The following is a 27,388-nucleotide window of genomic DNA, read 5'->3' as shown; positions in this document are numbered from 1 at the left end:
TTTTATGAGTAAGAGGCAGTGTTTACATGTTTTTCCCAAAAGATTAAGCCCTCCTATCCCTCCCCCACTCTAATGTATCACATCCATAATCCCACCATTTAATCAAAAGGAATAATTTCTAAACCATTCTTCTCTTTCTAAAGAGTCCTTCAATATTATACTATGCTTGAATGAATGCATGAGAACAGAGTGGAATTGGGAGACAATTTCAAGGCTAACCAAATCCACTCTTTTGTTTACTATCCTACCCTTGCAATCAAGTCAATAAATACTTTGTAAATTTTAATTTTGTTGTGGCCTTGCAAAATTTGTCATGCCATAGTAATATTCTTAAACTTTGTTTCAGAGTCTCAAAATGGTGTTCATTGGTCTAGTCACTCCAAAAAAATTGACATTGCTGGCCTAACAGGGGACTTGGTGGCTGGCTGAAGTCAGGCAGTCATTTCCTATCCAGAGCAGTGATATGGAACAGGTGAAGAGATGCCAGCCGGCTGGCATCTGGATAGGCGTCCATGTCAGGAGCGATAGGCTGCAAAGTCACGTGCTGGGGCATAAGGCTGGTAGTACTTGGGAGCAGGCACCATTCTCCTCCGAGTCATGTTAATGTAGTCACTCTGAAGCATTCTCTTATTCTTATTCTTTATCTGCAGAAAAGAGAAGAGTCAAATGAAGGGAACTGAGGAACAGAACATGTCATGGAATGAATTTTCAGACTTTGGGTGGACCTATTCAAAAACATGTATTATCAAATGAGACTGAGTACACCAGACTTTATAAACACCCTCAACTTGTATTTGGACTCATCAAACCTAACTAGTTAGACTCTTCAAATTAACTTGAAAATTTTTAATTAAAAAAATTTAGAGATAGACACTCATGTAGCTTTAAATGATTGACTTGAATTCCAAAAGTATATCTAATTTACATATTTATCTGTTGCTAAGTAAGTAATCTTGAAGACCCTTCCCCCTTTGAAACAGTTTAAGCATCCCCACTGCAATCTTCTTACATTAGTCATTTGCTTAACAAGCTATTTCCCATAATTAGCCAAAGAGATATTTTCCCTCCAGACTTTGGATAAATCAGTAAATTTATGAACATAGAAGTGAAAGCCCCCCCAAAAGAAGAATTCTGATTCTAGAAAATTATTGTTATATTCCTAATCTTATGACTATGCAGTCACGCCTTTAGACTCAGCTAGCTTTGTAGAAATTTCTTTGTAAATTTCTTTAGGGCTGAAGAAAGTTGGAGCAATATTAAACCTCAAGCAGGAGTAACGCTCATTATGAATTCTAAGCAACATTTTAGTTAATGGTTATGAATGTTTATAGCCATTCTATTTATAATATTCAAAATGTGGAAACAACCCAAATATCCTTTTCTGGGAATATTGGTAAACAAATTATGGTATATTTGTATGTTGCTTAGCATTTCTTCTGGATCATAGTGAATATAAAATTTAATAAAAGACCCATACAAATTCTTTTCTATTATAAAAAAGGGTTTTTTATAATAGAAAATTCTGAATCCAGAAATCGGTAGGAACACAAAGAAGGAGGAAGAAGAAGAAGAGAAGAAAAAGAAGAAGAAGAAGAAGAAGAAGAAGAAGAAGAAGAAGAAGAAGAAGAAGAAGAAGAAGAAGAAGAAGAAGAAGAAGAAGAAGAAGAAATGGAATAGGAAGAGGAGGAAGAGAGGAGGAGGGGAGGAGAGGAAGGGAAAAGAAGAGAGGGAGATGGAGAAAGAACAAAAGGAAGGAAGGAAGGAAGGAAGGAAGGAAGGAAGGAAGGAAGGAAGGAAGGAAGGAAGGAAGGAAGGAAGGAAGGAAGGAAGCAAAAAGGAAAACCAGCAAGCATGTGCCTATTTCCTGGCATACATGCCTGATACTTAAGGAGATAGCCTGGACATGGATAACATGAGCATTTATATAAATTAGTAAGCTTAAATTTTTATCTCTAGGGGATAGAGTAATAGTACAGTGTATAGGGCATTTGCCTTGCACACGGTTGATATGGATTTGATCCCTTGTATCCCATATGGTCCTCCTAAGCACCAGCAGGAGTAACTTCTGGGCACAGAGTCAGGAGTAACCTCTTAGCATTGCTGGGTATGGCCCCTAAATAAAACAAAAATAAAGCATAACAATTGCATCCCTAGACTCATTTTTCTAGATTCCTTCACCCCTACCTTGTTAAAGGAGTATGATATATGTTAAATGTGAGAAAAGCAACAATCTCCCTATTCTTATTGCTAAATATAGTTGATGTCTTTTCAGTTCTCATCCTGAACTCTTAGCACCATTCTATTTTATGAACCATTCTCTTCTTTTTGAAGCACCATTCCTCTGTCTTCTGTGAAATGATGTCATTGTGGTTTTCATTCTCCCTCTTGCCCGCATGCTTGGCTGTCTTCCCCAGGGCCCCTCGGAGGCGATGGGCTCCAGCTTCCCTCCCCACACCGAACAGAGCTCCCGGCAGCCAAAGACCACCAGAACCTAGCTACAGCCATGCTCGAGGCACCTCTCCACACGTTCGGACAGGCCTCATGCATGAAGGTACCCAAGTGTGTGTGATCCCATCAACGGGCAACATCCAGACTTAAAAGCAAGCTCCCAGAAGCGATCTTATAACCTACTTCTTCCTCTGGGAGAAACTAGCAAGCTACTGAGAGTTTTCTGCCCACATGGGACAGCCTTGCAAGCTTCCCATGGTGTATTCATATGCTAAATCCAGTAACAAGCTAGATCTCATTCCGCTGACCCTGAAAGAGCCTCCAACACAGCGTTGTTGGGAAGGCCAAGTGGAGAGAGGCTTCTGAAATCTCAGGCATAGGACGAATGGAGAGGTTACTAAGCCCGCTCGAGAAATCGACGATCAACGGGATTTTGTGATTCACGTGATTCACGTGATTCATGATTCTTCCTCTCTAACTACTCCTTCCCTGCCTCCTTTGAACATTCATTCTTTACTTTCTAAACATTCATGTTAGTTCCTCACAACTATGTAGTAGGTCATCTCTTCTCACTAAATCCTTTGGCCATCAATAATCTTATCCATATTCTCACTTTAATCTACCCATCATGAGAATTTATATCTCTGAGCTAGATGTCAAAAACCCCTTCAACCAAAGCTTGAAGTCTTTTCCTAAATGTTTACATCTTCCAGCATTTTTTAAAATCTCAGTCATTGACAACTACCCATATAATTGCTAAAGTCAAACCTCCAAACCCTCATTATTGGTACTACCAGCTCCCATTTTTTCAAAGGATACTTGACAACATCCTGAGATATTTGGGGTAGTACAACTAGTAGGACAGGAGGATAAAGATCAGATGCTGCTAAAGACTCTATGTTGCAAAGAACAACCCCCATGCAACAAAGATTATTCAGTCCCAAATAAGTGCCAATATGGAAAGAAAAATACTGATCTTAAAAATCAGATTATGAAAAACATTGAAATAACAAGAAATAGCTACAAAATCATTGCCAAATCTGAATTAATATTTTTAGACTTTCTCTCCCCCTTCTTGCTCATTGCCAAAGATGACTGATGACTCAAGCCTGGGTGACTAAGGCAATGGTGTTCTATCCACAAGCATAAAGTAAGGCAATAGAAGTAGATCTGAAAATGATAATAAATTTGGTTCTTGTCACTTGAGAATTTGAAATAATGGATAAATTATCTAGCTGGAACTTAGAAGAGGGCAGCATTCAACACACCTGATTGGGGTACTCATAGTACTACAGTCATAGAAACAAGGCAGGTAAGAGAAGTTGTCCATTAAATATATTGGATATACATCTTTTTATATAAAACTAAAGTTTTCTTGGATATAAGGTTATGGTAGGGCAAGAATATGGGCAAGGAATTATCTGTCTCAAATAAACGTGTAAGGCTACAGCTGATACCTTGGAAGAAAACTTAGTACTTACTCCAACTTTGAGGACTTCCCTTGTCAGACTCCCAAATGACAGCCTTTGCTTCAAGACACCCAAACAAAATTATGTCTGTTAAAGATACCCAACAGTGAAGATATTGAAGATGTTGACTCTAAGTTTCTTCAGGTTTCACACAGAAATTAGGAAAAATTTTGCAATAAGCATTCGTGCTTACCCTTAGTCTGTTCTCAGATGATGGATTTAGTTATTATCCTAATTGTAAACATAGTGATATATAAATAACATATACATGCGTGGGAACACTGTAGAGAAACCTAAATGTCAATGTATATCTAGCATCTGTACATGTAAGTGCTCTGTACGAGGGACTAATATATCCTGTCCTTTATCAATCAAAATAAATCATTTTCATTTTTTTAATCACAAAAAATCTTCTAAATAAATAAAGATGTGTGATTTCAGGATGGGTGACTCCTCTCTTTTCCTTCCACTCCAGATCTTACCCACTAGTTTCCTGGAAACAGCAGCAAGATTCAAGACAAGACAATTCACATAATGAAAGGAAGGAAGGAAGGAAGGAAGGAAGGAAGGAAGGAAGGAAGGAAGGAAGGAAGGAAGAAAGAAAGAAAGAAAGAAAGAAAGAAAGAAAGAAAGAAAGAAAGAAAGAAAGAAAGAAAGAAAGAAAGAAAGAAAGAAAGAAAGAAAGAAAGAAAGAAAGAAAGAAAGAAAGAAAGGGAGGGAGGGAGGGAGGGAGGGAGGGAGGGAGGGAGGGAGAGAGAGAGAGAGAGAGAGAGAAAGAAAGAAAGAAAGAAAGAAAGAAAGAAAGAAAGAAAGAAAGAAAGAAAGAAAGAAAGAAAGAAAGAAAGAAAGAAAGAAAGAAAGAAAGAAAGAAAGAAAGAAAGAAAGAAAGAAAGAAGGAAGGAAGAAAGACAAGGAAATCAGGATTTAAAGGCATGTATTCCCAGTCAACACACTATCCACACTCCCTATTTTGTGACTGAAAATGAAAAAGACCATGATTTTTTTTTAAAGACTCCTTCAGACTAAGAGAACAGATTTACTAGTTTAGTTGAGTGAATTGAGTGAGAGTAACAGGTGCTGGACTGTGGCAACCTGGCATAGGGGACATTTATTTACTCAAATGTCAGCAGTAGGTCAAGAACTGAAAAGAATCTGCAGCTGCTCCCAGAAACCCACTCAACTATAACTGCTTACAGTAGCACCTCACACACTCTCAGGAAGTTCCGGAAAACAGCAGCTTACACCAAGATACATTGCAGAGCAGACAAAAATAGGACCCCAGAAACGTACCCAGGAAATGGCTAACCTGGGGGGAATCTTCAGTATTCTGTCTGCCTAGTTCTGCTAGCTCTAAATGCTGAAAGAGTAACAAAAGCAAGGAAAAGTGAACCAAGCATAACAATATTTCTCTAGTCTATGAAATACAGCTGTGCATTTATTTCACATTTTGGTCAGAGAGTACAAGACCTGGGTTCAAGACGCTAATAATAGGCAGTTCTTATGGATACCATAATCAACGAGAGTTCACAAAGATAAAATATACCAAACTCTGGGAACTACCAATTAAAGGGTACCAGTATAAGACCAAAGTAGGTTTTCTTAATAAGAAGTAAGATTAATGTGAATAGGAATTAATAGTACAGTCAAAAAAATCCATAATGCCAATGATATTTTGAAGTTGAAAGTAAATTTTTTAAACTGCCTAAATCGAAATAAGAAGTTGCTTTTATCTCATAAGGGAATTCAGGTCACTTACTAAATTATTGCCCAAATTCAGTAACTGATATTCTAATTCTATTTACAGTGTTTTCAATGATGAGATTTACCCTTCTGTCCTCTGAGAGTTAAAGCAGCTCCCAAAACTACTTCCTGTAAATCTGATAAATTAATTTGACCTAGGTCATCACATTACAAAGGAGCATCTGTCCTGAAAGGATACACATAGAGCCATTGCACCTGGGTTTTAAATTGAGAAATTGAGAGTCCCAATGAGAGGGAGGGAGGGCGGAGGGGAGGGAACTAAAATTCTTAATTTTAAAAGCATTGAGAAACATTACAGAGGCTAAAGCTGGATAGTACCTTGGCTAAGAACAGAAAATTCAAAAAAATGAAAGAACTAAACCAACATCTGAAAGAACATGAGAAGTATTAAACAACTTGTATAAGACAAGCTAGATAAATACTCAAAAAACTTTCAAATATATAATATTTGCAGGAACAATCAACTACTTTGTTCCCAAATCCACAAAAGGTACTAACCAGGCAACAGGCAACCTGAAAAATGTCCATCTTTTTCCTAGACCCTCCTAAAATGGGAGAGATATGTGAAGAATTATCCAGAAGTCAACAGGGGCTTAAAAAGGATTTGATGACTGTGAACCCAAGTCTTCTTCCCATCACAAAAGCTTCCAGAAATCACTGATCAAATATATGAAGAATGACTTAAATATGATTAGTATAATTCAGGTATGCACATTTAAGTCAATAAGTTGAGAGGTTTAACTAATCAATTTGATAAGCATTGGTTATGATCCCAAAGTACTTAATACCAGTACTTTAATGAATGATGAATGTAAAGAGAAATAATTCTTATTTTTGTGAAACATATTATTAAAGAAACTACTCTTATTTAAATGTCTTTAACTTCTAGAAAATGTTAAAAGAAAATATGTAATCAGTGCAAACAATATTCTATACCACTCTGTAAAGGCACCTAGAAAAGTGTCTAGGGAACTGGAGAAATAGTACAGGCATTAAGGAACTTGTCTTGCATATAGTGAACCAATCTTCTCCCACCCCCACTCCCAACCTAAGTGTATAAGGTAAATATTCTTCTTAATAGTAGATTGGCTGGGGCTGGAGCAATAGCACAGCAGGTAAGGGCATTTGCCTTGCACGTGGCCGACCCAAGTTCGATTCCCAGCATCCCATATGGTCCCCAAAGGAACACCAGGAGTAATTCCTGAGTGCATGAACCAGGAGTAACCCCTGTGCAATGCCAGGTATGACCCAAAAGGAAAAAAATAGTAGATTGGCCACCAAGAAGTGCTCAAGCCTAGATAAAAAATTAAAAATTGAAGAAAGATTTTTTCTAAAATGCACTAAATTTCTTGTGTGATCATTTGAAAACTTAACAAAACTCCAATTCAACGGTGAGAGCTCAGAAAAGTCTAATTCTCATTATGGTTTCATAATGACAGTGACATCGTTGGCCCCCAAAATTTACCTGCATTGAAGGAGATAAAAATATGACTCAGATAAATAGACCTAGTTTCTTTGCTTGGTTTGAATGTATAATCTCAGTAACCAAATTTCTCATGATTTTTAACCCTGAGTCAAAAATTATTGTTGATTGTAGTTGTCTAGGGCCTTAAACTATTTAGATTTTATACATGTCTGCATTGAAATAGTTTTATCTGTCATTATTATGTTGCAAAAATGGAAAGAAATAAAATGGTTCCTAATATCTCTACCCCAGTTTACTCATTTCAGTTCTTATTTGGCCTGACTACCTAATCAGTGCCTTCAGGAAAGTAGAACCAACATCAGATTTTTATCTTTGATAAAGTTGGACAGACCAGCATAAAATCTATTCAAACTTGGCAGGGAAAAGAAAATAATAATAATCAGATGTTAAGCAGAAAATAAACCACATGGGCAAAATTCTTGAATATGACCAGATTGCTTATGCAATGGAAAGATTAAACAAAAACAAGACTGTGTTTCTTACCCAGAAAATACTAAGAACCACTGTTGCTAGAAAGCTATAAAAAGACAGGACCCCAACAGCCACCACCAGTATCCAAAATATTGTAGTAGATGCAGGAGGTGGGCCACTGGACAACGATGTGTCTCTGAAAAAAAAAGAGCAAATTGCAAATTAAATTATATCAGAATAGCATTAGGGCTAATATCCTTCCTTCTAAACACTATAGAAAAACATAAGAAGATTCCAAATATGCAAAATACACTACTTAGAACATGTAGACTTGCTCTTTTGTCTCTCCTCTTTGGAATTCATCCACCCCCACCACTGATTATGACTTAGTTTTCAAGAATATGTTAAAGATCATTAATTTAGGGTGGTACATTCATAGAAGTGCATGTTACCTTTTACATGGATAATGGTTCCATTGCTCTTCTGATTGTCTATGTAAGGAGGAGGATACATAACCTCAATTTTGCAGAAGTAAATATCCGTTTGATTAGCATATAAATTCCAGAGGTAGAATGTCACTGTTTCATTGCCCAATTTCACATCACAGTTGAATCCCGTATTTGACTGAGGCTGAGACGGATGGGATTGATTTCCACTCACAACACAGACTTCCACAGCACTATCCACTCCCTTATATAGGGATGCCCGGAACTCCTTTGAGAAGATGTTGTGAGTATGCGTGCAGGTAAGGTTGACCGCATTGTTGTACACAACAAGCATGGGTGACTGCGTCACAAAAATCTGGTTTTCTGGAGAAGAAAAATCATTTGCTTAGAACAAGACCATATAAATTTTAAAAATTTATCACAAAAACATATATATTAACAAAATTATAAAAATCTTCAGTGAGGCTTTCTCATGGTAGATGAAGATAAAGGAGTTCATTAGAAGATAATTCTATTGACAGCTTAAGTTTACATTTCAATATTATTTTTATCCTCCTTGGATGGGAAATTCAGCTTTTACTAAGATGGCAGAATGTGACTTTCTGTTCATTTTAAAATCCACAGCTAGGTATTTGAAATTTTCCAATGTACACTTCAGTTCTAGGATGTTGATCATGTTAATTGCTTTAATTTACTGGTGACAGGTACATTTGGAAATGACTTTTAATACCTGAAAGATTTGTTCTTAAAGTTTAAAAAGGCTTTTATGAAATAATTAAAGTGTTTTGCAACTTTTTGACTTTGTTTATTAATCACTCGTAGAATAGGATATAGAGGTCAGCAAAAACTTAACTCAAAAAGTTTATCAGTGCAGCAGATTCTGAGAAAGCTTTCTCAAGAAACTTACGTATTTGTTCCATTATTTTGCAATATGTAGAAGAGACCAACAAGAATTCTCTCTAAGCCATCATCACTCTTCATGCTATCACAATAAATAAAGTATTGGAAAACTATCCACTTCAACATCCTCACTTTATAACAAATAAGTCAAAGCTAAATTTTAAGCTATACGAGAGACACGAACAAATCTTTTCAATTTTTCCAAATTTTATTTTACTAAAGCACCAGGAATTACAAAGTTGTTCATCATTGAATTTTTGACATAGAATGCTCCATCACTAATTCCTCCATGTGTCAACTTCCTTCCACCAGTGGTCCCAAGTTTCTGCTCTTATGGCCCCTCTGCCACAGCCTGCCATCTTGATAAGCTTCTTTTAGGTTTTGTTATTAAAGTTTGGGTCTTGTGATTTCAGTGTTGTTAACTCTGTGGTTTGGATATTTAACTTTATTTCTCCTTAACACCACCAATGTACCTGAATCCTTTTGTTCTTAACCTCATACCTTCTCATCTATCTCTTCTTTCCTTCCCCTGCATTCTATAATAATCTATTGATTATTTCAACAAATACTCCCTACAAGCATTGTAACCAGAACATAGAAATAATTACAAAGTTTAACATATATTGGGAAAAAATAACTTTGTTTTGTTTTGTTTGCTTAAAAAGAATCATTGGTTGATTTTCAAAGGAAAAGTACAATCTTGGCAAGAAATGCCAACATCCCCCACCTTTTCAAAAAGCACAGATTGAACATGTATACTTATGCTTACTGAATCTTCCAGAAATTGTATTTCTAATTATTTGAATTCTGGGTTTTTTTTAATGTAGGAGTACTGATATTTATTCGGCCACTAATTAAGCTGATTGAAGAACGCATGAACTCTGCATTACTTTTTTAAAAAAATTTTTTTAATTTTAAAATTTTTCATAAAGTTTACAGCAAGTGGATGTTAGCCTGGCTAAGATGAATCTTTGTGTTTGGGGCCAAATGAGATGGGAGAGTGAAGGTGGAGAAGGGAACTGGGGGAAAGATGAGCAAAAAGGAGTAGTGTATGTCTAGGAAATAAGGCAATGCAAAAGAGTCACGTGGGGAATTACAGATGCCTCGATTTTCTAGACAATGTGTTGTAAAAGATAAGACCAACAAAGAAACATAATTCAGAGTTTGAGCTCTCTCCTACAAGTGAGGAATTACTGAAGTAGTTAAAACAGAAAAGTGATTGTTAATTTAATTATTTTTGCAAAAATAAAAAAGATAAATTTAACGAATACAAAACTATAAAGACTAGCTAACCAGTTAAGATACGGTTGTGGTAGTGTAGGCAAGAGATGTTAAGGACATGAACTATGGTTACAAAGATGTAGATAAACACAAGAAATATTTACATGCTAAAATTGGCATAACTCAGCATTGGTTTAGATGTGGTAAGTGAGGGAGGAAGAAGAGGGCTAAAAATGACTGCTTTTGGCCATACAGACCAAACCAGTAAGTAACAGTGTTTTCCTTTTGCTTGAATCTCATTCATTCATTACATGACCAGAATAAACAGCTCAAAAATTGAGGCAAATTTGGATATCTGTGATATAAAGAAGATATCCTTGCAGCTTAAGAGAATATTGCAAAGAAAATGCAAATAATCTTAAAGATGTCTGGAAACACCATTTATTCTCTAGAGGTTGATTTAGTGTTGATTTTTTCAGAAAAAAGGAGCAGTGTTTTTTCTCTCCTAAAACTATTTTTTCCTATACAACACATAATATATTGTGATCAGACTTTTTTTATGTCCATTGAAACTTATGAATTCAAACTTGAGCATTGTTAGACTGAGTAGATCTCTCTAGATTACATTCTATCTCAGTTATAAGCAGAAATTTCTTAGGGAAGAACAACCCAAGATCTCAGTATCTAGGCTAGCTGTTAGATATTCAATGTGTTCCTTACTGAGGGTCACTATTTCCTTCCACAATACATGGTCAAGCAAAGTATCACTGCCACTGTCATCCCAATTCTCATCAGTTTGCTCAAATGGGCACCAGTAACAACAATTGTGAGACTTGTTGTTACTATGTTTTGACATATTGAATACTCCACGGATATCTTGCCAGGCTCTGCCATGCAGACAAGATACTATCCGTAGCTTGCCAGGCTCTCCGAGAAGGATGGAGGAATCGAATCCGGGTCAGCTGCGTGCAAGGCAAATGCCCTACCTGTTGTGCTATTGCTCCAGTCCAAGCAAAGTATAGGTATCTATAATCCTTTAGATCGGCAAAGATACAAAACTCTTCCTTACCTCCCAATTTCCTCTGCCTAGACTAATCTTTTTTCTCTCCTTGTACTATCTTCTCCACAGTCCTTAACCTCAACCCCACTCTCCCACCTCACTTCACCCTCTAACATAAAGAAATCGGCTTAAGCTAATTTGTTATTAGTAAAAGCATGTTCAATGTATGCCCAATCCTTCAAGGCAGTGGTCATTTCCTTCATACTAATTTAAGTTTGATTCCTTTTCGATTTCCAGTTCATGCTAGAAGTACAAAGCATACTTCTTAAGCCAATTTGGTCTTAGTATACCTATATATGTAATTTATGTAAATATGTAATTTTCCCTCTGGATAATAGATAAGGTATACCTAGATCAAATCTACAAAATTAAACAAGAAACACGGTCAGCACATCAGTTGTACTTGCTTTTATGGTATCAAAAGATTGACTTAATTGATATTTTCTAATTGAATTGACAAGTTGTTTTGGTAATGAATTTTGTGCTTTGCTTTTCAAAGTCTTTCCTAGCAGCTAAACCAGCTAAGGCGTGGAGACAGGAAACAGTAACCTCAAACTTTTTGTTCTCACAACTCCTTGACAACGGGCAACATGAGAGAAGATGGGAGATGAGAACTACTTATCTGCTGCTTATGAGCAAGATGGTGAGAGCTAAAAGATTTCTCACAGATAATCTGTAAATATATATGTAATTGACTTCTGGAAAATTGAAATTTGCTTGTGCTTCCAGAAGAATGAGGTGGAAAGAAACTTAGTTACCATAAAGTAATTTTCCCTTTTTTGTTATAAATGGGACATTTACTCTGTTTAGTCATCAAGTCAAGTCTACACAGGTAGAGCAGAATCTACCTCAAAGGTGAGACTAGGAACCAGAGAACCTGAATCTAAAAGGACATTCCATCCCAAATGATACTTGAGTTTCAAAAGAGTAATGAGGTCTCTAATGCAAAGTGGGAAACATTTTTACTTAAATTAGTAATAATAGCCCATATTCTTAAGGTTTCAAAACCTTTCCTCCTATTTTATCTTATATGAACTCCCATTTTATGCTGAGAATTAGGTGAAATAAAGAAGCTATACATATATCTTAATGAACATTTTAGCAAATCATCAAAGAGGGCTGCTAATTACAAAAGTAAGTGACCCTTAGGACCTGAGCTCACATCTCTTGGCTCCAAATCTATTGGTTTTTTTTTCCCTCTAGCTGATTGCACCCAAATTCCAACACAAGGCCTATAATTGATTCTACATCTTCTAAAAACTGTACTAGATATTTGAATGAAGTTAGTGTGAGCATTGAATAGGGAAGTAAGTGGAATGGGAAGAGGACTAGACTAAATCATTTTCTACACAATTTTTCTTAAGTCCCATCCTGCAAAATATGCTCTACTAGATGAAAATTTGGGGATGATGTAAGCTAATTCCTCATTTTAAAAAAGTCAGTTGAAAATTAAATAACTTTTTAAACAAGGTCACATAAATACTGAAATAACTCATATATAATTTATTTCTTTATGATTCTAGGAGTATATTTTAATCATGAATGAGTGACAGAACAAATTATTGTATTTTGCAAGATTGATCTGATATGGTCACATTTAGAGAAAGCCTGGTTCCAAACTGTCTTTGCTTCTAGTGCACATACACAAAAATTCTGCTTATAACTTCAGAGACTTCCTGAAGAGTTTAAAGAGATCTCAGATAAGATCTACAGACAATATGATTACATGAAAGACTTCTTATAAATTATTTCAGATCCACAAGCAATAATCATATCACTGACACGTCAGCTTGCCCAATATACCAGGGGTTAAATATAAACTTTAATCAATACATGATCTTTCAGTTTAAACCTCACTAATCTTCAGAAACTCTGGTTGTTACAGATATTTGCAAGTTAAACTTGTGATATTCAATCATTTGTTTTCTTTAGCATAGTACCATAGAGAAATTGGCACATAAAGGCACGTGAATCAGAGAGGAGGAAGCAATACTCAAGACTAACATCTGCATTGGGAAGTTAAAGAAGCAGTAAAAACATCACTTGTCACTTGTCACTTGTCATCCCGTTGATCTTCAATTTGCTCGAGTGGGCGCCAGTAACATCTCCATTCGTCCCTGTTGTGTGCTAGTGTAGCCCAATGATATCTGCTCGCTCCAAAAACAGGAAGAGCCTCAAACCTTCATTCAGGGTTTTTACTTTATTTACCAGTAAAGACATATCATGCATATTTAATTAGCAGTATTTTCATTTAGTGTTTTTGTTAGATTTTTTGGTTTTGTTTTCAGTGTCAGGAATAGAACCAAGGTTCTCAAACTTGCAGGGTAAGTGCTCTATCAGTAAAACACCTTTCCAACCCTAATTTTACTTTAGAACCATTTAAAATTTTATTAGATCCCACATCAATACATTAGTTTCTTTTTACAGTTTAAACATTCAGGTTGTGAGATCCTAATCATATTATTTACTTTTTAAAATTCTGACCAAATAGAACAGAGCATATTCTGTTCTAGTCAGTGGAATGAAATATTTCTATTTTTGAACATCTTGCTCTGTGATGTTTAGGACTGTATCATGAGTGTTTCCCTGGCACACAAAAATTCTCCCCTTTCCCCACTTCAACCACAGAGTTGGTTAAGTTACCATAACTTTTCTCTGATGAGATTTCCTGTTAAGATCCAGGATACCCTCCAACACATGACCACCTGATTGCTTGCACTTTTTGAGGCTTCTTATGTGACAGGCTGCTTCATAGGTCAATTTAGTATTTTCTCAGGAAACTTTAAGACAAACTGTGCTTTCTGGGAGGAAAGGGAAACTCAACCATATGTGGTTCTGATAACTCTAGCTTGATAACTCTGATAATCTTGGTCTCATCCAGATGTGAGAATAAGGAATACTAAGCTTTCATCAGACTGTACCATCTTTCACTTTCCTCTGGGATCTACTAGAAATATCAAAACAAACTGTTAATGATCTGTCATGCTTTGGCTGTAGACTCTGAAATTTGTATTAAAATGCAAAGAGTAAAGACAGATTATGTTTTCAAAATAACTCTGGTCTACTAATATAGTTTTCTGTTGATTTCCTATTTTCACATAGATTTAAGGAGAGTCTTTCCTCAAAATAAGGCTTTGAATGAGTATGAGATAGATATTGATACAGATATAGGTACAGATAGAAGTGAGGGAGCAGATATATCTATACGGTATAAGTATAGATACAGATACAATGTTCCATTCCAACAGGAAATAAATAGTACATTGTATTCTGGGCAATAGGAGGGCTTATTTATGAAATGACTTTTGGCAAAGCTTTGCACCCACAAGAGCAATTGTGATAGGATCTATAACTTGACGCATCAGAGTTTTGGGCAGGACTTTTAGATTAAGGGGATGAGACAATGGTGAAGTTGGATAAAGGGGTCCACAATGACAGAAACAATGTTTTTGGCAGAAGAAAGAAACAGTCAGGACTTGGGCAAGCAGTCCTGCCCAAAACTGTGCATATACAGACATTAGTTAATCTACAATACAAATTTATTGACAAAGGGTTTTTTCATGCTATTTTATTTCAGATATTATTTTAAAACAAAATCCATAGACACCTTGGTTCAAACAAGTATAAAAGATTATGGGTAACAATAGACCCAGAAATAAAAGCCAGATTTACTAGCTAAAGTATTTCTGATCTCTGTTCCTACATAAGAAATTACTGTAGTGTAGAGGATATAAGTCCTTGTTCTCTCCCTCTCTTTTTTTTAAGATTGCCTTACTACAGCCACCAGAAAGTAACCTAGTGTTCACATAGTTCAATAGTGAGAAAAGTCTTATCCGGGCCCTAAAACCTAAGATAATAATTTTTGAGAAAGATAAATAATCAATATTATCAATGAGTACTTTCTGAAAATATTGATGTGTCAGAGAATAGCTATTTGGTATCTCCAAACAGCCATGTACTCACTCAGCAAATTGATAATGGGGTGTATTGCACTCGATTATTGTAATGCAGGAGAATATAAGAAACACTGTCTTCCTTGTAGAAAAATGTCAAGACAGGAATACAGTTAGTTATATCTTAAAGTCCTGTAAGGTATGTGTAGTCTATTGAGAGTCACTGACAGTTTCCAAAAATGATTTTGGAGACATTAGTGTATGGTCTACCTTTAGCAGAACCATGGAATCTGAGGCAAATTTAAACTGACTCATATGAAAATTTAAAATATTAATGCAAGATTTTATTGAAAACTAGAAAGTGATGGATCAAATAATGTAGCAGTTTACTGGAGACCAGCTAAGCATTTTCATTATATGAGTAAATATAGGAGAAGATGACTGGTATTACTGGAAGCCTCTATTGCTTATGAAAGGCAGAGGATTTTTACTAGGATGGCATCAGGAGATGCTGAAGATATCTGAGTTGAGAATGGGTCATAAGTGCCTCTTCATTAATGTAACTTTATGCAATGTGTTGACTTAGAACAAGGAGACACAGATACCGATCAAGATAGTTATTGCACTAGCACCATGCAGAATTTTAGGGCCTGAACTGCATAGGTGGAATGAAAAAGATAAATATGACATTGGTTCTTTGTGGTTTTTAGTTGTACTTGGTAATGCTGAATGAGAATCAAAAATAACAGAGCTCATTGGCTGGGTGAGAGCCAAAATCAAGGTGCTATTTACAGAATTAGGTAAGTAAAGAGAGGAAATTTGTTTGGGAAATAGCTGCTGAGTTCAGTTGTAGATATGATAAGTATTAGGAAGGGAGAGGTATCCTGGAGGAAAGCTCCGTGAGACTAGATCTTGCAAAAGTTAGAGATAGATATGTACATCAGGAAGTCTTCTGTATTTTGATAATGTTGGTTATTGAAAAGCTAAACCCCATTGTCTGTACAATAGTCCATCCTTATCACTCATAGATGCTTCCCAGAAAAGCAAGTTATGGAAACTCGAGGATTAAAACTTCCTAAACCCAAAGCAATATAACCTTGGGTGAAAAACTGATCCTCCCTCACCCCCAAATCTAGAAGAACGATCTCAGAGAATAACATAGCATAGTATCTTAACTATGTTAAAAGTTATCAAATCACACCCCAGCGGTAAATTTTTTTGCTCAGATTGCCTATAATCCAAATACAGATCTTACAGTTTTCAGTATAAATATGCTAGTAACTCAGTTAAAAGAAAGATATGCCAAAGATGTCAAGAGCCTTTCTTATTATTTTCTCGTAAATGTTTTAATCTAGAAGACATATTTAGAAGCCATGCTTTACACCTCAGCTACTATCATTCAGAAGTCTCATTCAAACCAACTCTTAAAATAAATTCTGTCTCATTCTCCTAAAAACCTAAAATTTCCGAAAAGCTGTCAGGGCCACTTTGAGATTTTTCTGGGGTAAGTATCATGGTCCGGAATTTTGAAAATATTTCAAAATGAACCTTAACATTACATAAGAATATAGGACAGAGCAAAGGCAGTGTCATTCCCCTCAAATTCTGCAGCTGTTTCTAAGTACACCAATATCTAAGATCCTACTTTTTCAGCCTCTAAGAGATTTCATAGATGTCTGATTTTCAATTCTTTCCCTTTTCTGTCATTTTATAAGAGCATTCAGAAAGGATGTTGAACTTCTTTGCTAGAGTTGATAAAAACTAGAGAAATTTATTCCAATTAAGAATAATTTTAATCCAAAAATAGATCTGAGATGACTTCAAATCCAACCCTTTAATATATCAGATGAAGAAATGAAGGCCTAGAAAAATTGAGTTATAGTGTGACAGATTAAAACTCTAAAAATACCCCTTACTTAAGTAGAAATCAGAAGTTTTCATTTTTTCCGTCTCAAAAAATAAAAGGAAAAAAAGTATCAGAGTATCAGGCATGGCCTTTCCAAAGCCAAGGGCAAGCAGCCACATATTTGTTCTTAAAAATGAGAGAGACAGAGAGACAGAGACAAAGAGACAGAGATGTGATATAAACTTTCTGAACTAAACTTTCTGGACTAAATCCCAGGCTGTGACGTTGAACGGGGCTGTGACCTTGTACCTCAGCCCTGAGTCCAAGCTCAGCCTTATCACTGTGTGCACTTCTGAACACTCAAATAACTTTAAAGCATACATGGGCTAAGTCTTCAAAGTCTAGGTATGTATTACATTAGTGGTCTTTATTGATCAATGCATATATATATATGTACATATATATATGGTTTTTTGGTGGTTCTGTTTGATTTTGAGGCCACTTCAGTAGTGCTTAAGACTTACTCCTTGTACTCCTTGGCTTTATGCTCAGGGATCACTCTTGCAGGCTCAGGGGAACCATATGTAGTACTAGGGATCTAACCTGATAAGTTGTTTACAAAGCAAGCACTCTAGCCTGCTCTGACTTTTTTGTTGCTGTTGGTTTGGTTTGGGGCCCACATCTGGTGATGCACAGGGCTTAATGCTGACAGGAATTGCGGTACCAAATGTGATGCTAGGGATTGAACCTGGGTCAGGCATGTGGAAGACAAGTGCCTGACCTGCTGTACTATTTCTCTGGCCTCTATATTTGTGGGTATTTAATACCAGGTCTGCCAATAATAAATCACTCAACACCAGCTTTATCCTAATATCCTATCTCCATAAATTCTCTTTCTTACTCCCCACTTTTCTTAGAAAGTTGTGCTCTTCTCTTTAATACTCTCATCTCCCAATCCGGAAATATCCCTCATTTTCTCAAGAAAACTGTCTCCACCTTCCTTTTACTTCTCTCCCTCCTATTCCTTTCTTTCCTTCGTCCTTTCTTCCCCATATCCCTATATTATTTTCCTCTCTCTTCCAATCAGTCTCTCTTCTCTCTTTCTCTTAAGACCAGCACATGACATCTTCCACATGTCAAATACAATAACTTACTCACTTGGGAAATATTTATTATAAACAAAATGCATTTATTATGTGTAAAATGCCATATAGATAGAGAAAGTATGCCAAAAAGTGTAATTTCTTAATTTTCTTCACTTTATCTAGTGATTTTCTTCCTTTACATGGTCTCTATTCTGTCTCCTAGACAGAATCTTTGAAGTCTTAGCTTCCTTCCCCAACATTATGTTTAAACACAAAAATCCCAGTTGGCCCTCTTTTAGGCAAAACCAATGGTCTTCCTAAATCATTATTTACTTTCTCTTCCCTTATTTAATTAATGCTGTTAACAGCTACTTTTTAAAAGATTCTTTCCTACTTTGGTTTTACTGATATTCCATTAGCCTCATTTCCCTTTTATCTCTACAAATAGTTTATCTCTTTAATGTTTCCTCACTCTTTTTGACTTCTAACTAGAGCTATGTTTTAAGTTTAGTTCAATACTGCTTTTCCAGTTAAACCTTCTCCTTTCACTGGCAACCCATTCCCATGACTTGAACTTCATAGCAAAGATGGTAATTCCTAAATACTTTCTCCTTGCTCAGATTCTATAGTGATAGCCTTGTATGAAACATTTCTCTATTACTTAAGACTTTATTTCAAGTTCAACTTGACTATAATTAAACTCTCTTTTTCAAAAAATAGTCTTATGATAATATCTTGATTTCACATGTATTAGTGCAACCACCATTCTCCTGATAAGTAAAATCTTTGGCATAATTTTTAAAAATATCTATATATATATTACAATCACCAAAATGTGCAGTTTAACATTCATCATCATATATAATTACAATTTTTCTTCTGATGAGAGTGTTTAAGGTATACTCTTCAGCAAATTTAAATTAATTATTGTATGTATCAGTATTGATTATAATAACCATGATTTACCTTAGCATCATTTTGAACCCTTCTCCCTCTTTCACCTTCATACAAAACCAAATCTGGGAATACCTACATTTAAAAACATACCTCATAATAACACCTTCTTTCTCTTTCCACCTTCATCACCCAAAGTCTAATATCCTCTCTTTTCCATGCAAAGTGGTAATGGCTTAGAATATGAGTTTCTTGTCATTATTCTCCAAACATCCTAGACAATCCTGCTCCCCCCACCCCAATTTTAGTTGTTTCACAATGTCTTGATAAATATTTAAATTACTCTTGTAATATTTTATCTTTTGACTTCTACCCAACCTCTTCAAGCCTCCACATACTCAGGCTGGCCACCTATTCTAAGAACCCAAAACAGAATTGTTGGTTTAATTCCATTATTTGTATTTCTTCTCTTTCCTGAGAAAACATAACATTATAAAGAACATATTTTCTTATAATATAGACTAAGAGTATCTGGATTAAGGCATTCCTAGCTAATCAACTATTGGCAAGTTGCTCTGCCTGCCTGTACTTCAGTTTCCCCATCTATGAAATAAGAAGCATAATAATTTCATAGAAACTGGGGGGAAAATAAATAGGTTAACATGGGGAAAATCAAGTAGAACACAATGCAAGTACAAAAAAAAAGAGTTAGCTGGCAATTATTTTTAACAAGATTCGTCCAATCAATTTTAAAGTACAGCTCCTCATAAAGACTTACTATTCTATATGAATGTTGCTAGAGTATTTCAATCTTCCTAATTTCAGAAGTAATTCATTCATTTCTCCTTTCTGCAAATATTTGTTGAACACCTACAATGTCTGCAGAAATGTGCCTTGTACTGAGGTTAGAGATGAATAAGACACCACTCTTCCTGTCATAGACTGGTGGAAAAAATAGATAATGTTCCAACACATAATAATAATTTTGGGAACTGAGGAGGAAAGAGGTCCCTTATTTTGCATTTAGGGTATAGGGAACATTCAGATTAGAAGAACACTATATACAAATTAATTTGCCTCTTTCCTTATTATATATTATCCTCTCAAATAATCATGTAGATTCTGAAACCAGAGAATGTGCTAATTACACAATAAGTTTTTCCCACCAATTAAGTTTTTGTAATTCACTTCCATTTTTTATTTATATCCAACACCATAGCCACTAAAAGATGAAGTTTAACATTTGCTATTCTGAGTTGCACTCCCATTGAAACTTCTCTTACAAGTCCAAAATACAGACTAAATATCAAGAGACTGCTTCCTTAGGGAAGTGGATCTAGCACCAAGTAAAAAAGTGTGAAATGAGTCAGATTAGATACATAGAAAAGAGGAGTTGAAGGAATTTCCAAAAAAGAAAGAGTCTTCGAAAAATTAGGACTAAGCCGTATTGAGTATGGGAGGAGAAGATTGTCTAACTAAGATCAACCTAAAATCCCCCCAGGAAATACTGCAAGGTCATCTTTTTATTTATCTGCTAAAAGCATCCACACAATTAGCTTCTATGAATTGAAAAATGCTATGTTCTCTCCTACCTCTAATTTTTTGTGGTTAAATTTAAAATTTAATAGATATCTAGAATATTTAGAATTGTTTTTCATAAGATAAGTATATATAAATAGAATATCCCAAGGTTCTAAGTTGAAAAAGAGGGTGTATAGAAAAAAAATCTCACAATTATCATTTTAATTTCCTTGAGGGTAAAAGTAGGTTTTTAAAAAGATCCTGCTTGGGAAGGGAGATGCATGTTGAAAATAGACTAGAGGCTGAAGAGGATGGCCACTCAATACCCCTATTGCAAGCCACAACACCCAGAAGGAGAGAGAGAACAAAAGGGAATGCCCTCCCACAGAATGGGGTGGGGTTAGGGGGATGGGATTGGGGGATGGGAGGGATACTGGGTTCATTGGTGGTGGAGAATGGACACTGGTGGAGGGCTGGATTCTCAAACATTGTATGAGGGAAACACATGCACGAAAATGTGTAAATCTGTAACTGTACTCTCACGGTGATTCACTAATTAAAAAATATTTTTTAAAAAAATAAATAAAATTAAAAATATGTTGCAGTATATATAATAGAACATCCAGTATTTACATTGACTGACAGATTGTGAACCAACAAGGTGACTCAGATGCCACAGAAAGGGGCCTATGATTAGATCAGAGGTCAAAGTGAACTTCGAGTGGGTGGCTCTTATGACACCAGTTTAGGCCATTAACCTGGTTACCTAGGCAGCCAGAGTCCCTTAGATAATGACACATTAAAAATATAATAGTAACGGTGGCACAGAGAAAAGAGGCAGCTTTAACTTTGGTAGGAAATTCTCCACTCTCGTGCAGCTTCTCTTTCAGTGCTTGTTTATGTTATGAAAACATAAGCACGTGAAACCTAGTAATGAAACACAAAGAAATTAAGATGCCTATGAAGTTAGCATTGAAATACTCAAGGCGAAGGTGTCTAAACTGTCTTTTTCATATCTTCTTCCAAGCCACAGAGTAGTTCTTGGTCCTTCCCTCTCTTCTAAAATTGAGAATCATCAAAATGAGAGTAACAAGCAAGAAGTTAGACACCTGCTTTTCTCTGTGGGGACTGGTTTACCATCCCTCTCACTTCTGGGATCAGTTCTCATGCAATGATTCTCAGACTGAGAATGTTCTAGGTGCATTTTTTTAAAGTCTGTGTGACAGCAATATGCCACTGAACAAAAAAGAGTCAAAGAAAGAAAAAAATCCTGCTTCAAAAGCCAGAGTCTCCTTTAGCCAGTCATGAAACTGCCTGGTTATCACTCTTCCTGGTGTTCAGCTGAACTGTCAGTTGAGAGAAAAGTATTAGTCTCTGAGATACCATAAGTAATACATTTTTTAAAGGAAGAGGTAAACAAAATTTAATCAGGATGATTTTTTAAAAAATGCAAGATGTTTTCCTTTTCCATGACCAATCATACAGTACCTATATAGAATCTGAAATATCTTTCTCAATCAAAAAGTCTACAATAATTTACATAATCTTGTCAACACTTTTATTTTAACTTTATGAGTTTATCTTAGTTGATAAAGGGCAACGGTTTGAGAAATGATAACCCACAAGTGGAATTTTCTTCAGGAATATGGGGCCATATAATTTTTGATTTCATAAATGTTAGTGCACTGCATGCCAGAAATACTTGGAGTCATATAACCACACGTGATAAAAGTCATATAACACATAACATTTCATCCCTCATGCGAATAGAATAAAGATATTACAAAGGAACAGAGTGTTTTTCCTAAAGAAGGAGAACCATCAAGATCCCCCTCCCTGATGGTCAGGATGGCAGATGTGTGCTAAAAGTAGATAAAGGATCAAACATGATAGCCTCTAAGTATCTATATTGCAAACCATAATGCCCCAAAGTAGAGAGAGAGTATGGGGGACTCTGTTGTCTGCCATAGAGTTAGGCGGAGGGTTGGGAAGGGGAGGGGGATACTGGGGACATTGGTGGTGGAAAATATGCACTAGTGGAGGGATGGGTGTTTGATCATTTCATTTCAGTATGACTGAAACTCAAACCTGAAAGCTTTGTAATTGTATCTCATGGTAATTCAATTAAAAAAAATTTAATTAAAAAAAATAGACCTCCCTCCCTAACCAATAGCAAAGATCTCCCTCCCTAACCAATAGCGAAGATCTAATTGTGAGCACTTCAGAGTTCGGCACAGATTCATTTCTGTTTCTAACCTATCTGTGAAAAGAACTCATTATATTTCTCAGAATTGATATATTTATATGAACTTTACAATTCTAGTTGTAAAAGTCATTTCAGAGAGTTGTTTTTTTAAAAATGTAAGTATTATTGTAGGATACAGTAGTGAGTGAAACAAATGCTTAAGCAACACTTACACATTACCTACCAAATTTATTTGAAATAACAAAACACAGTTTTGTTTTTTAATTGTCAGATAAATTGGCTATTAGTATATTGGATTCCATGTAGATAAAGCAATCTGTTGATTACATTGCATTTTACCTTCTCTCCCTTTTTTTAACCTTGCCCTAATTTTCTAAGCCAAACTTGAGAGCAGTTTAAATTGTAAGAAACTTTCTGCTTCAAACTACCTCAGAAAGGACATTTGCTAAGCTAAAAATAAAGTTTTTAATGACTTAGATTTTTATGGTGAGTTTTTATTAAAATACTTAGTTTGGTTGCTGTCTGTGCCTCTCTCAGTAATAGAAGTGGTGAGGAAAATGCAGCCACATGGGAAAATCAATGGTGCCCAAATTGACCATTTGACAGTTTATTTGCTATGGTTTGGGAAAAATAAGGGGAAAAAAGTGCCCTAGGAAAATAAATTATGTTATTCTGATTGTTCTCATCATAATGGAGAATTTTCTTGCTGAAAAGTAATCAATATTGATTGAAAAAAATCTACAACCTGTACTATACATTATACATATATAGCTATCAGCTATCATATTTCCTATCAGTTATCATATTTTCTTCTCTTTTAAGGACTTAAAGCTCTAAACTGAACATATACCAAAGTTCATCAAAATCCTCTTTATGGATTTCCCAAACTGGGTAGAAAACATGTAGTACTAGTAAAGTAACTCTCTTAGAAGTAGCTCACTCTTCCAAAATCATCTTTCTTTAATATATTCTACCAATGACCCATTAGAATCACGAAGATTAAGGTAGAGCTAATTTCAACAAGTTATGTATTTCAAGCAATATTGTCAACCAATTAGTTAAAATTGTGAAACTAATAGATAAAATAACTTTTTATGTATATACATATTTCAACATAGAAATAACAAGAGTCCTTCAAAATTTCAGAGAGAACAGTAGCACTTTGACTGAATAATCTGTTCATTTATAATTTCTTCATGAAAGATAAATTTTTAATGCAGTGGATTAGAATAAATTATACTCAATGTCATAATTATTTTTATATATTTTATTACTGGTGGAGACATTTCATAAATCTTCACTTCAGTCCCATCTATTTCATTACATGACCACTCAGCATCAAATCTTAAAAGATATAACCAGGGTGAGTTGACTTTCAAAAAGTAGTTGCAGCTGGAAGGAGAAAACAAAGTTTCCATGCATGTGAACTGCCATTATAGCTATTAACTTTAATAAATTTTCTAAAGAAAAAATATATGGCTTTGAGTTTCATAAAAGATCTTACTTTTTAAAAAAATCTCAAAGGGACAGTGACTTAATTGACAGCAGATGGTTGTCTACAAAGTACAACAAAAACTACTTTGTGTACAATTACCAATTTCAAACAATTTTCTCTCAAACTAGGTTTCTTTGCTGTTTATGCCTAGCTTCTACTATCTAAAGATATTTAAATACTTTTTAAAAAATTTTATTGAATTACCATGAGATAGTTACAAGCTTTCATGTTTGGGTTACAATCTCACAATGATCAAACACCTATCCCTCCACCAGTACACACTCCCTACCACCAATATCCCCGGTATACCCCCTCTTTCCCACCCACCCCCTGCCTCCATGGCAGACAATATTCCCCATACTCTCTCTCTACTTCTGGGCATTATGGCTTGCAGCACAGACACTGAGAGTTCATCATGTTTGGTCCATTATCTACTTTTGGCACACATCTCCCATCCCGACTGATTCCTCCAGCCATCATTTTCTTAGTGATCCCTTCTCTATTCCGTCTGCCTTCTCCCCTCCGCTCATGAAGCAGTCTTCCAGCTATGGGGCAATCCTCCTGGCCCTTGCATCTACTGTCCTTGGGTGTCAGCCTCATGTGATGTTATTCTATACTCCACAAATGAATGCAGTCCTTCTATGTCTGTCCCTCTCTTTCTGACTCATTTCACTTAGCATGATACTCTCTATGTCTATCCATTTATTAAACATTCTTTTAAAACACCCTTTAGAGACAGAGGGATAGTACATAGGTTGGGCGTTAACCTCTCATGTGATAGCACAAAGTTTGATTCTCAGTATCCTTTATATCCCACCCCATACCCCCCCCCCAGCACTACCAGGACTAATTCCTGAATGCAGAGCCAGAAGTAACCCCTATACATTGCCAATGTGCCCCAAAAATATACAAACAAAAAAAACCCTTATTGCATACCTTTAAAAGATTTCCTTTAAATAAAGTTTAAAGTTCTTTAAAAATTGATTTTTAAAGACTCTTGAAATTTATTTGGTAGCTCTAAATGTTTAGTACTAAATACTAGGGCTTAAACTATCACCTCAGGAGATCATACTCTTCATTATACACTTTTTGCGAATACACAGACTTTATAAGTGTGCTCATTAGCACATCAGGCAATGAAATAAAGGAGTATATATGTAATTATTGCTCTTGTGTGATTTGGAAAATAACACCCTTTGGTATCTAAGAACATGATCTTTAAGAACAACAAATAATGCAATCTCTGTACCACCAAAATTAATGAAAAGTAAATTAAAGATACTGGCTTTTCTATGTACCTCTACATAGAAAATAACTATCCTTAAACGTGCCTGTTGGCCATTATCAGTTCAAATTTGGGGCCAAGTGAGACCTTTCTTAAGTGCTGGAACAAAGTGAACCACAATCCTGCCCAACAAAGTAACAGGCTCTTTCTGTTTGGAATCACAATTTTCTAAAGAAAACTTATCCCTGAATATATCTGAATTTATGAAATTACAAAGCTATCACGTTAAGTGGAATAGCATAAAGATCAAGCAAACAGACTCTAAAATAAGCTACACAAACCCTGGTTCCAACCATTAGCATGTGATTATCCTTGAGTAATTAATGTTTCTAACTCTCAAGACTTCATCAGAATAGTGTAACATTATGATTATAATAATGTTAAGTTTATCATTCTCTTCCTCATAGTTATTCAAAATATATAAAATTTTAATCTAAGAAAACAAATCAGTGAATTTTAAAAGAAAAGTATTTTTGTTTGTTTTTTGTTTAAAGCCACACCCAGGTACTCAGTGGTTATTCCTGGCTCTGTACTCAGGATTGCCTCTAGCAGTTCCTGGGCGACCATATGTTTTACCAGGGACTCAGACCAGGGTGGACAGGATGCAAGGTAAGCGCTTAACCCCTGTACTATCTCTCTGGTCCCTAAAACTAATTTATTAATATTTGCCTCATGCCAGCTTCTATGATGACTCAAAAATTTATTCTGGTACTCATTCAATTCAGGTAAACATAGTAATTGCAACTAACTTTATTTTTCTAGTCACTAACTGGGTCAGTCCTTTCAGTTTTATCCTCTCAATCACCTTCAGATGAGACTCTTATGATACCATTTTACAGATAAAGAAGCTCACATAGAGTTAAAATATCACCTACCTTCAGGTAAGAAGAAATACATCTATGATATGAATCCAATAAGTCTAAATTCAGATGTTTCAGAACCAATATACTAGTAACACTTCTCTTAAATCTCAAAAATAGAAACGATGTATCCCCTAAAATTTATTGGTACCCTGATATCTCACTACTGAGTAAACCTTATTTAATTACAAAGGGTGCTTGTTAAAATACTATAGTAGCCTGAGAACCAGTAAGTTTTCCGAACAGCCTTTTGCCAAGTTAGAGCAAAATTTGTTTTCAAATATTCATATTTTTCAAGGGTGTTAAAATTTAAAATAAATCAAGTCAATCAATGACCTCAAAAGATAAACTTGAGGGGCTAGAAAGATAGTACAGCATGTAAGGTGCTTGACTTGTACACACTCAACCCAGATTCAATTCCTGGCATCCTATATGGTCCCCCAGTCACCACCATTAGTAATTCCTGAGGGCAGAGACAGACGTAACCACGGGGTATTGACAGATGTGCTCCAAAGACTAACAAACAAAAAAAGATAAACTTGAAAGAGAAATTAAATCAAAACATGTTTACCTGTTACTTGAACTGAGGAAAAGAAGTTGAGAGCCAAAAGCAGTGTGAAGATCATAGTTTTAGCAGTAACCCAGGGCTCTAACCCTTCTTCTCCGAAGAGCCCCAACTGTGAGATGAACTGAAGGCACAGCTGCCAAACCTTGAATATCTGTCATCTGGGGCCACCACAGTCTTTCTTCCCTCAGAGCACTCAAACCACAAGGCAGTAAAGGAACGTACCTATAGTGTTTCATACAGGGCACTAGATTTTTTTGACCACTTTCGACGTTTTCTAATCTTTTCAAGACAAATCTTTTCTCATCATTGTAGAAGACTGATGGTCACTCTATGATTTGCTCATGAGAATTTTTCTCTCTGGGCAGGTATCAGAGCTGCAAAAATGGGTGCTTGAAACACTTCAGGAGTTTAAGTATAGATAAGCAAGATGTTATAATGGATAAATAAAGTCACTTGTGGATGGGGAGGTTTTGTTAACTAGACTATGTCCCAAAGAAAACAACAAGAATTCTATTGGGTGTGTGAGAAATGTT

General features: G+C 35.6%; 1 protein-coding gene across 1 annotated transcript; it reads right to left on the bottom strand.

The window, feature by feature from the left end:
• Nucleotides 1-515: 515 nt before the first annotated feature.
• CD28 (CD28 molecule) lies at nucleotides 516-26,938 on the bottom strand. The gene is given in 5 exon segments (XM_055123300.1): nucleotides 516-644; nucleotides 7,648-7,748; nucleotides 7,751-7,771; nucleotides 8,028-8,384; nucleotides 26,859-26,938. Coding segments are annotated over 5 exon segments (663 nt in total). The 5' UTR covers nucleotides 26,914-26,938.
• Between the last annotated feature and the right edge of the window lie 450 nt (nucleotides 26,939-27,388).

Source organism: Sorex araneus, chromosome X (assembly GCF_027595985.1).
Source record: "Sorex araneus isolate mSorAra2 chromosome X, mSorAra2.pri, whole genome shotgun sequence".
Lineage (NCBI taxonomy): Eukaryota > Metazoa > Chordata > Mammalia > Eulipotyphla > Soricidae > Sorex > Sorex araneus.
Note: the sequence above shows the minus strand (reverse complement) of the source record. Positions and strands in the feature narration are given on the sequence as shown.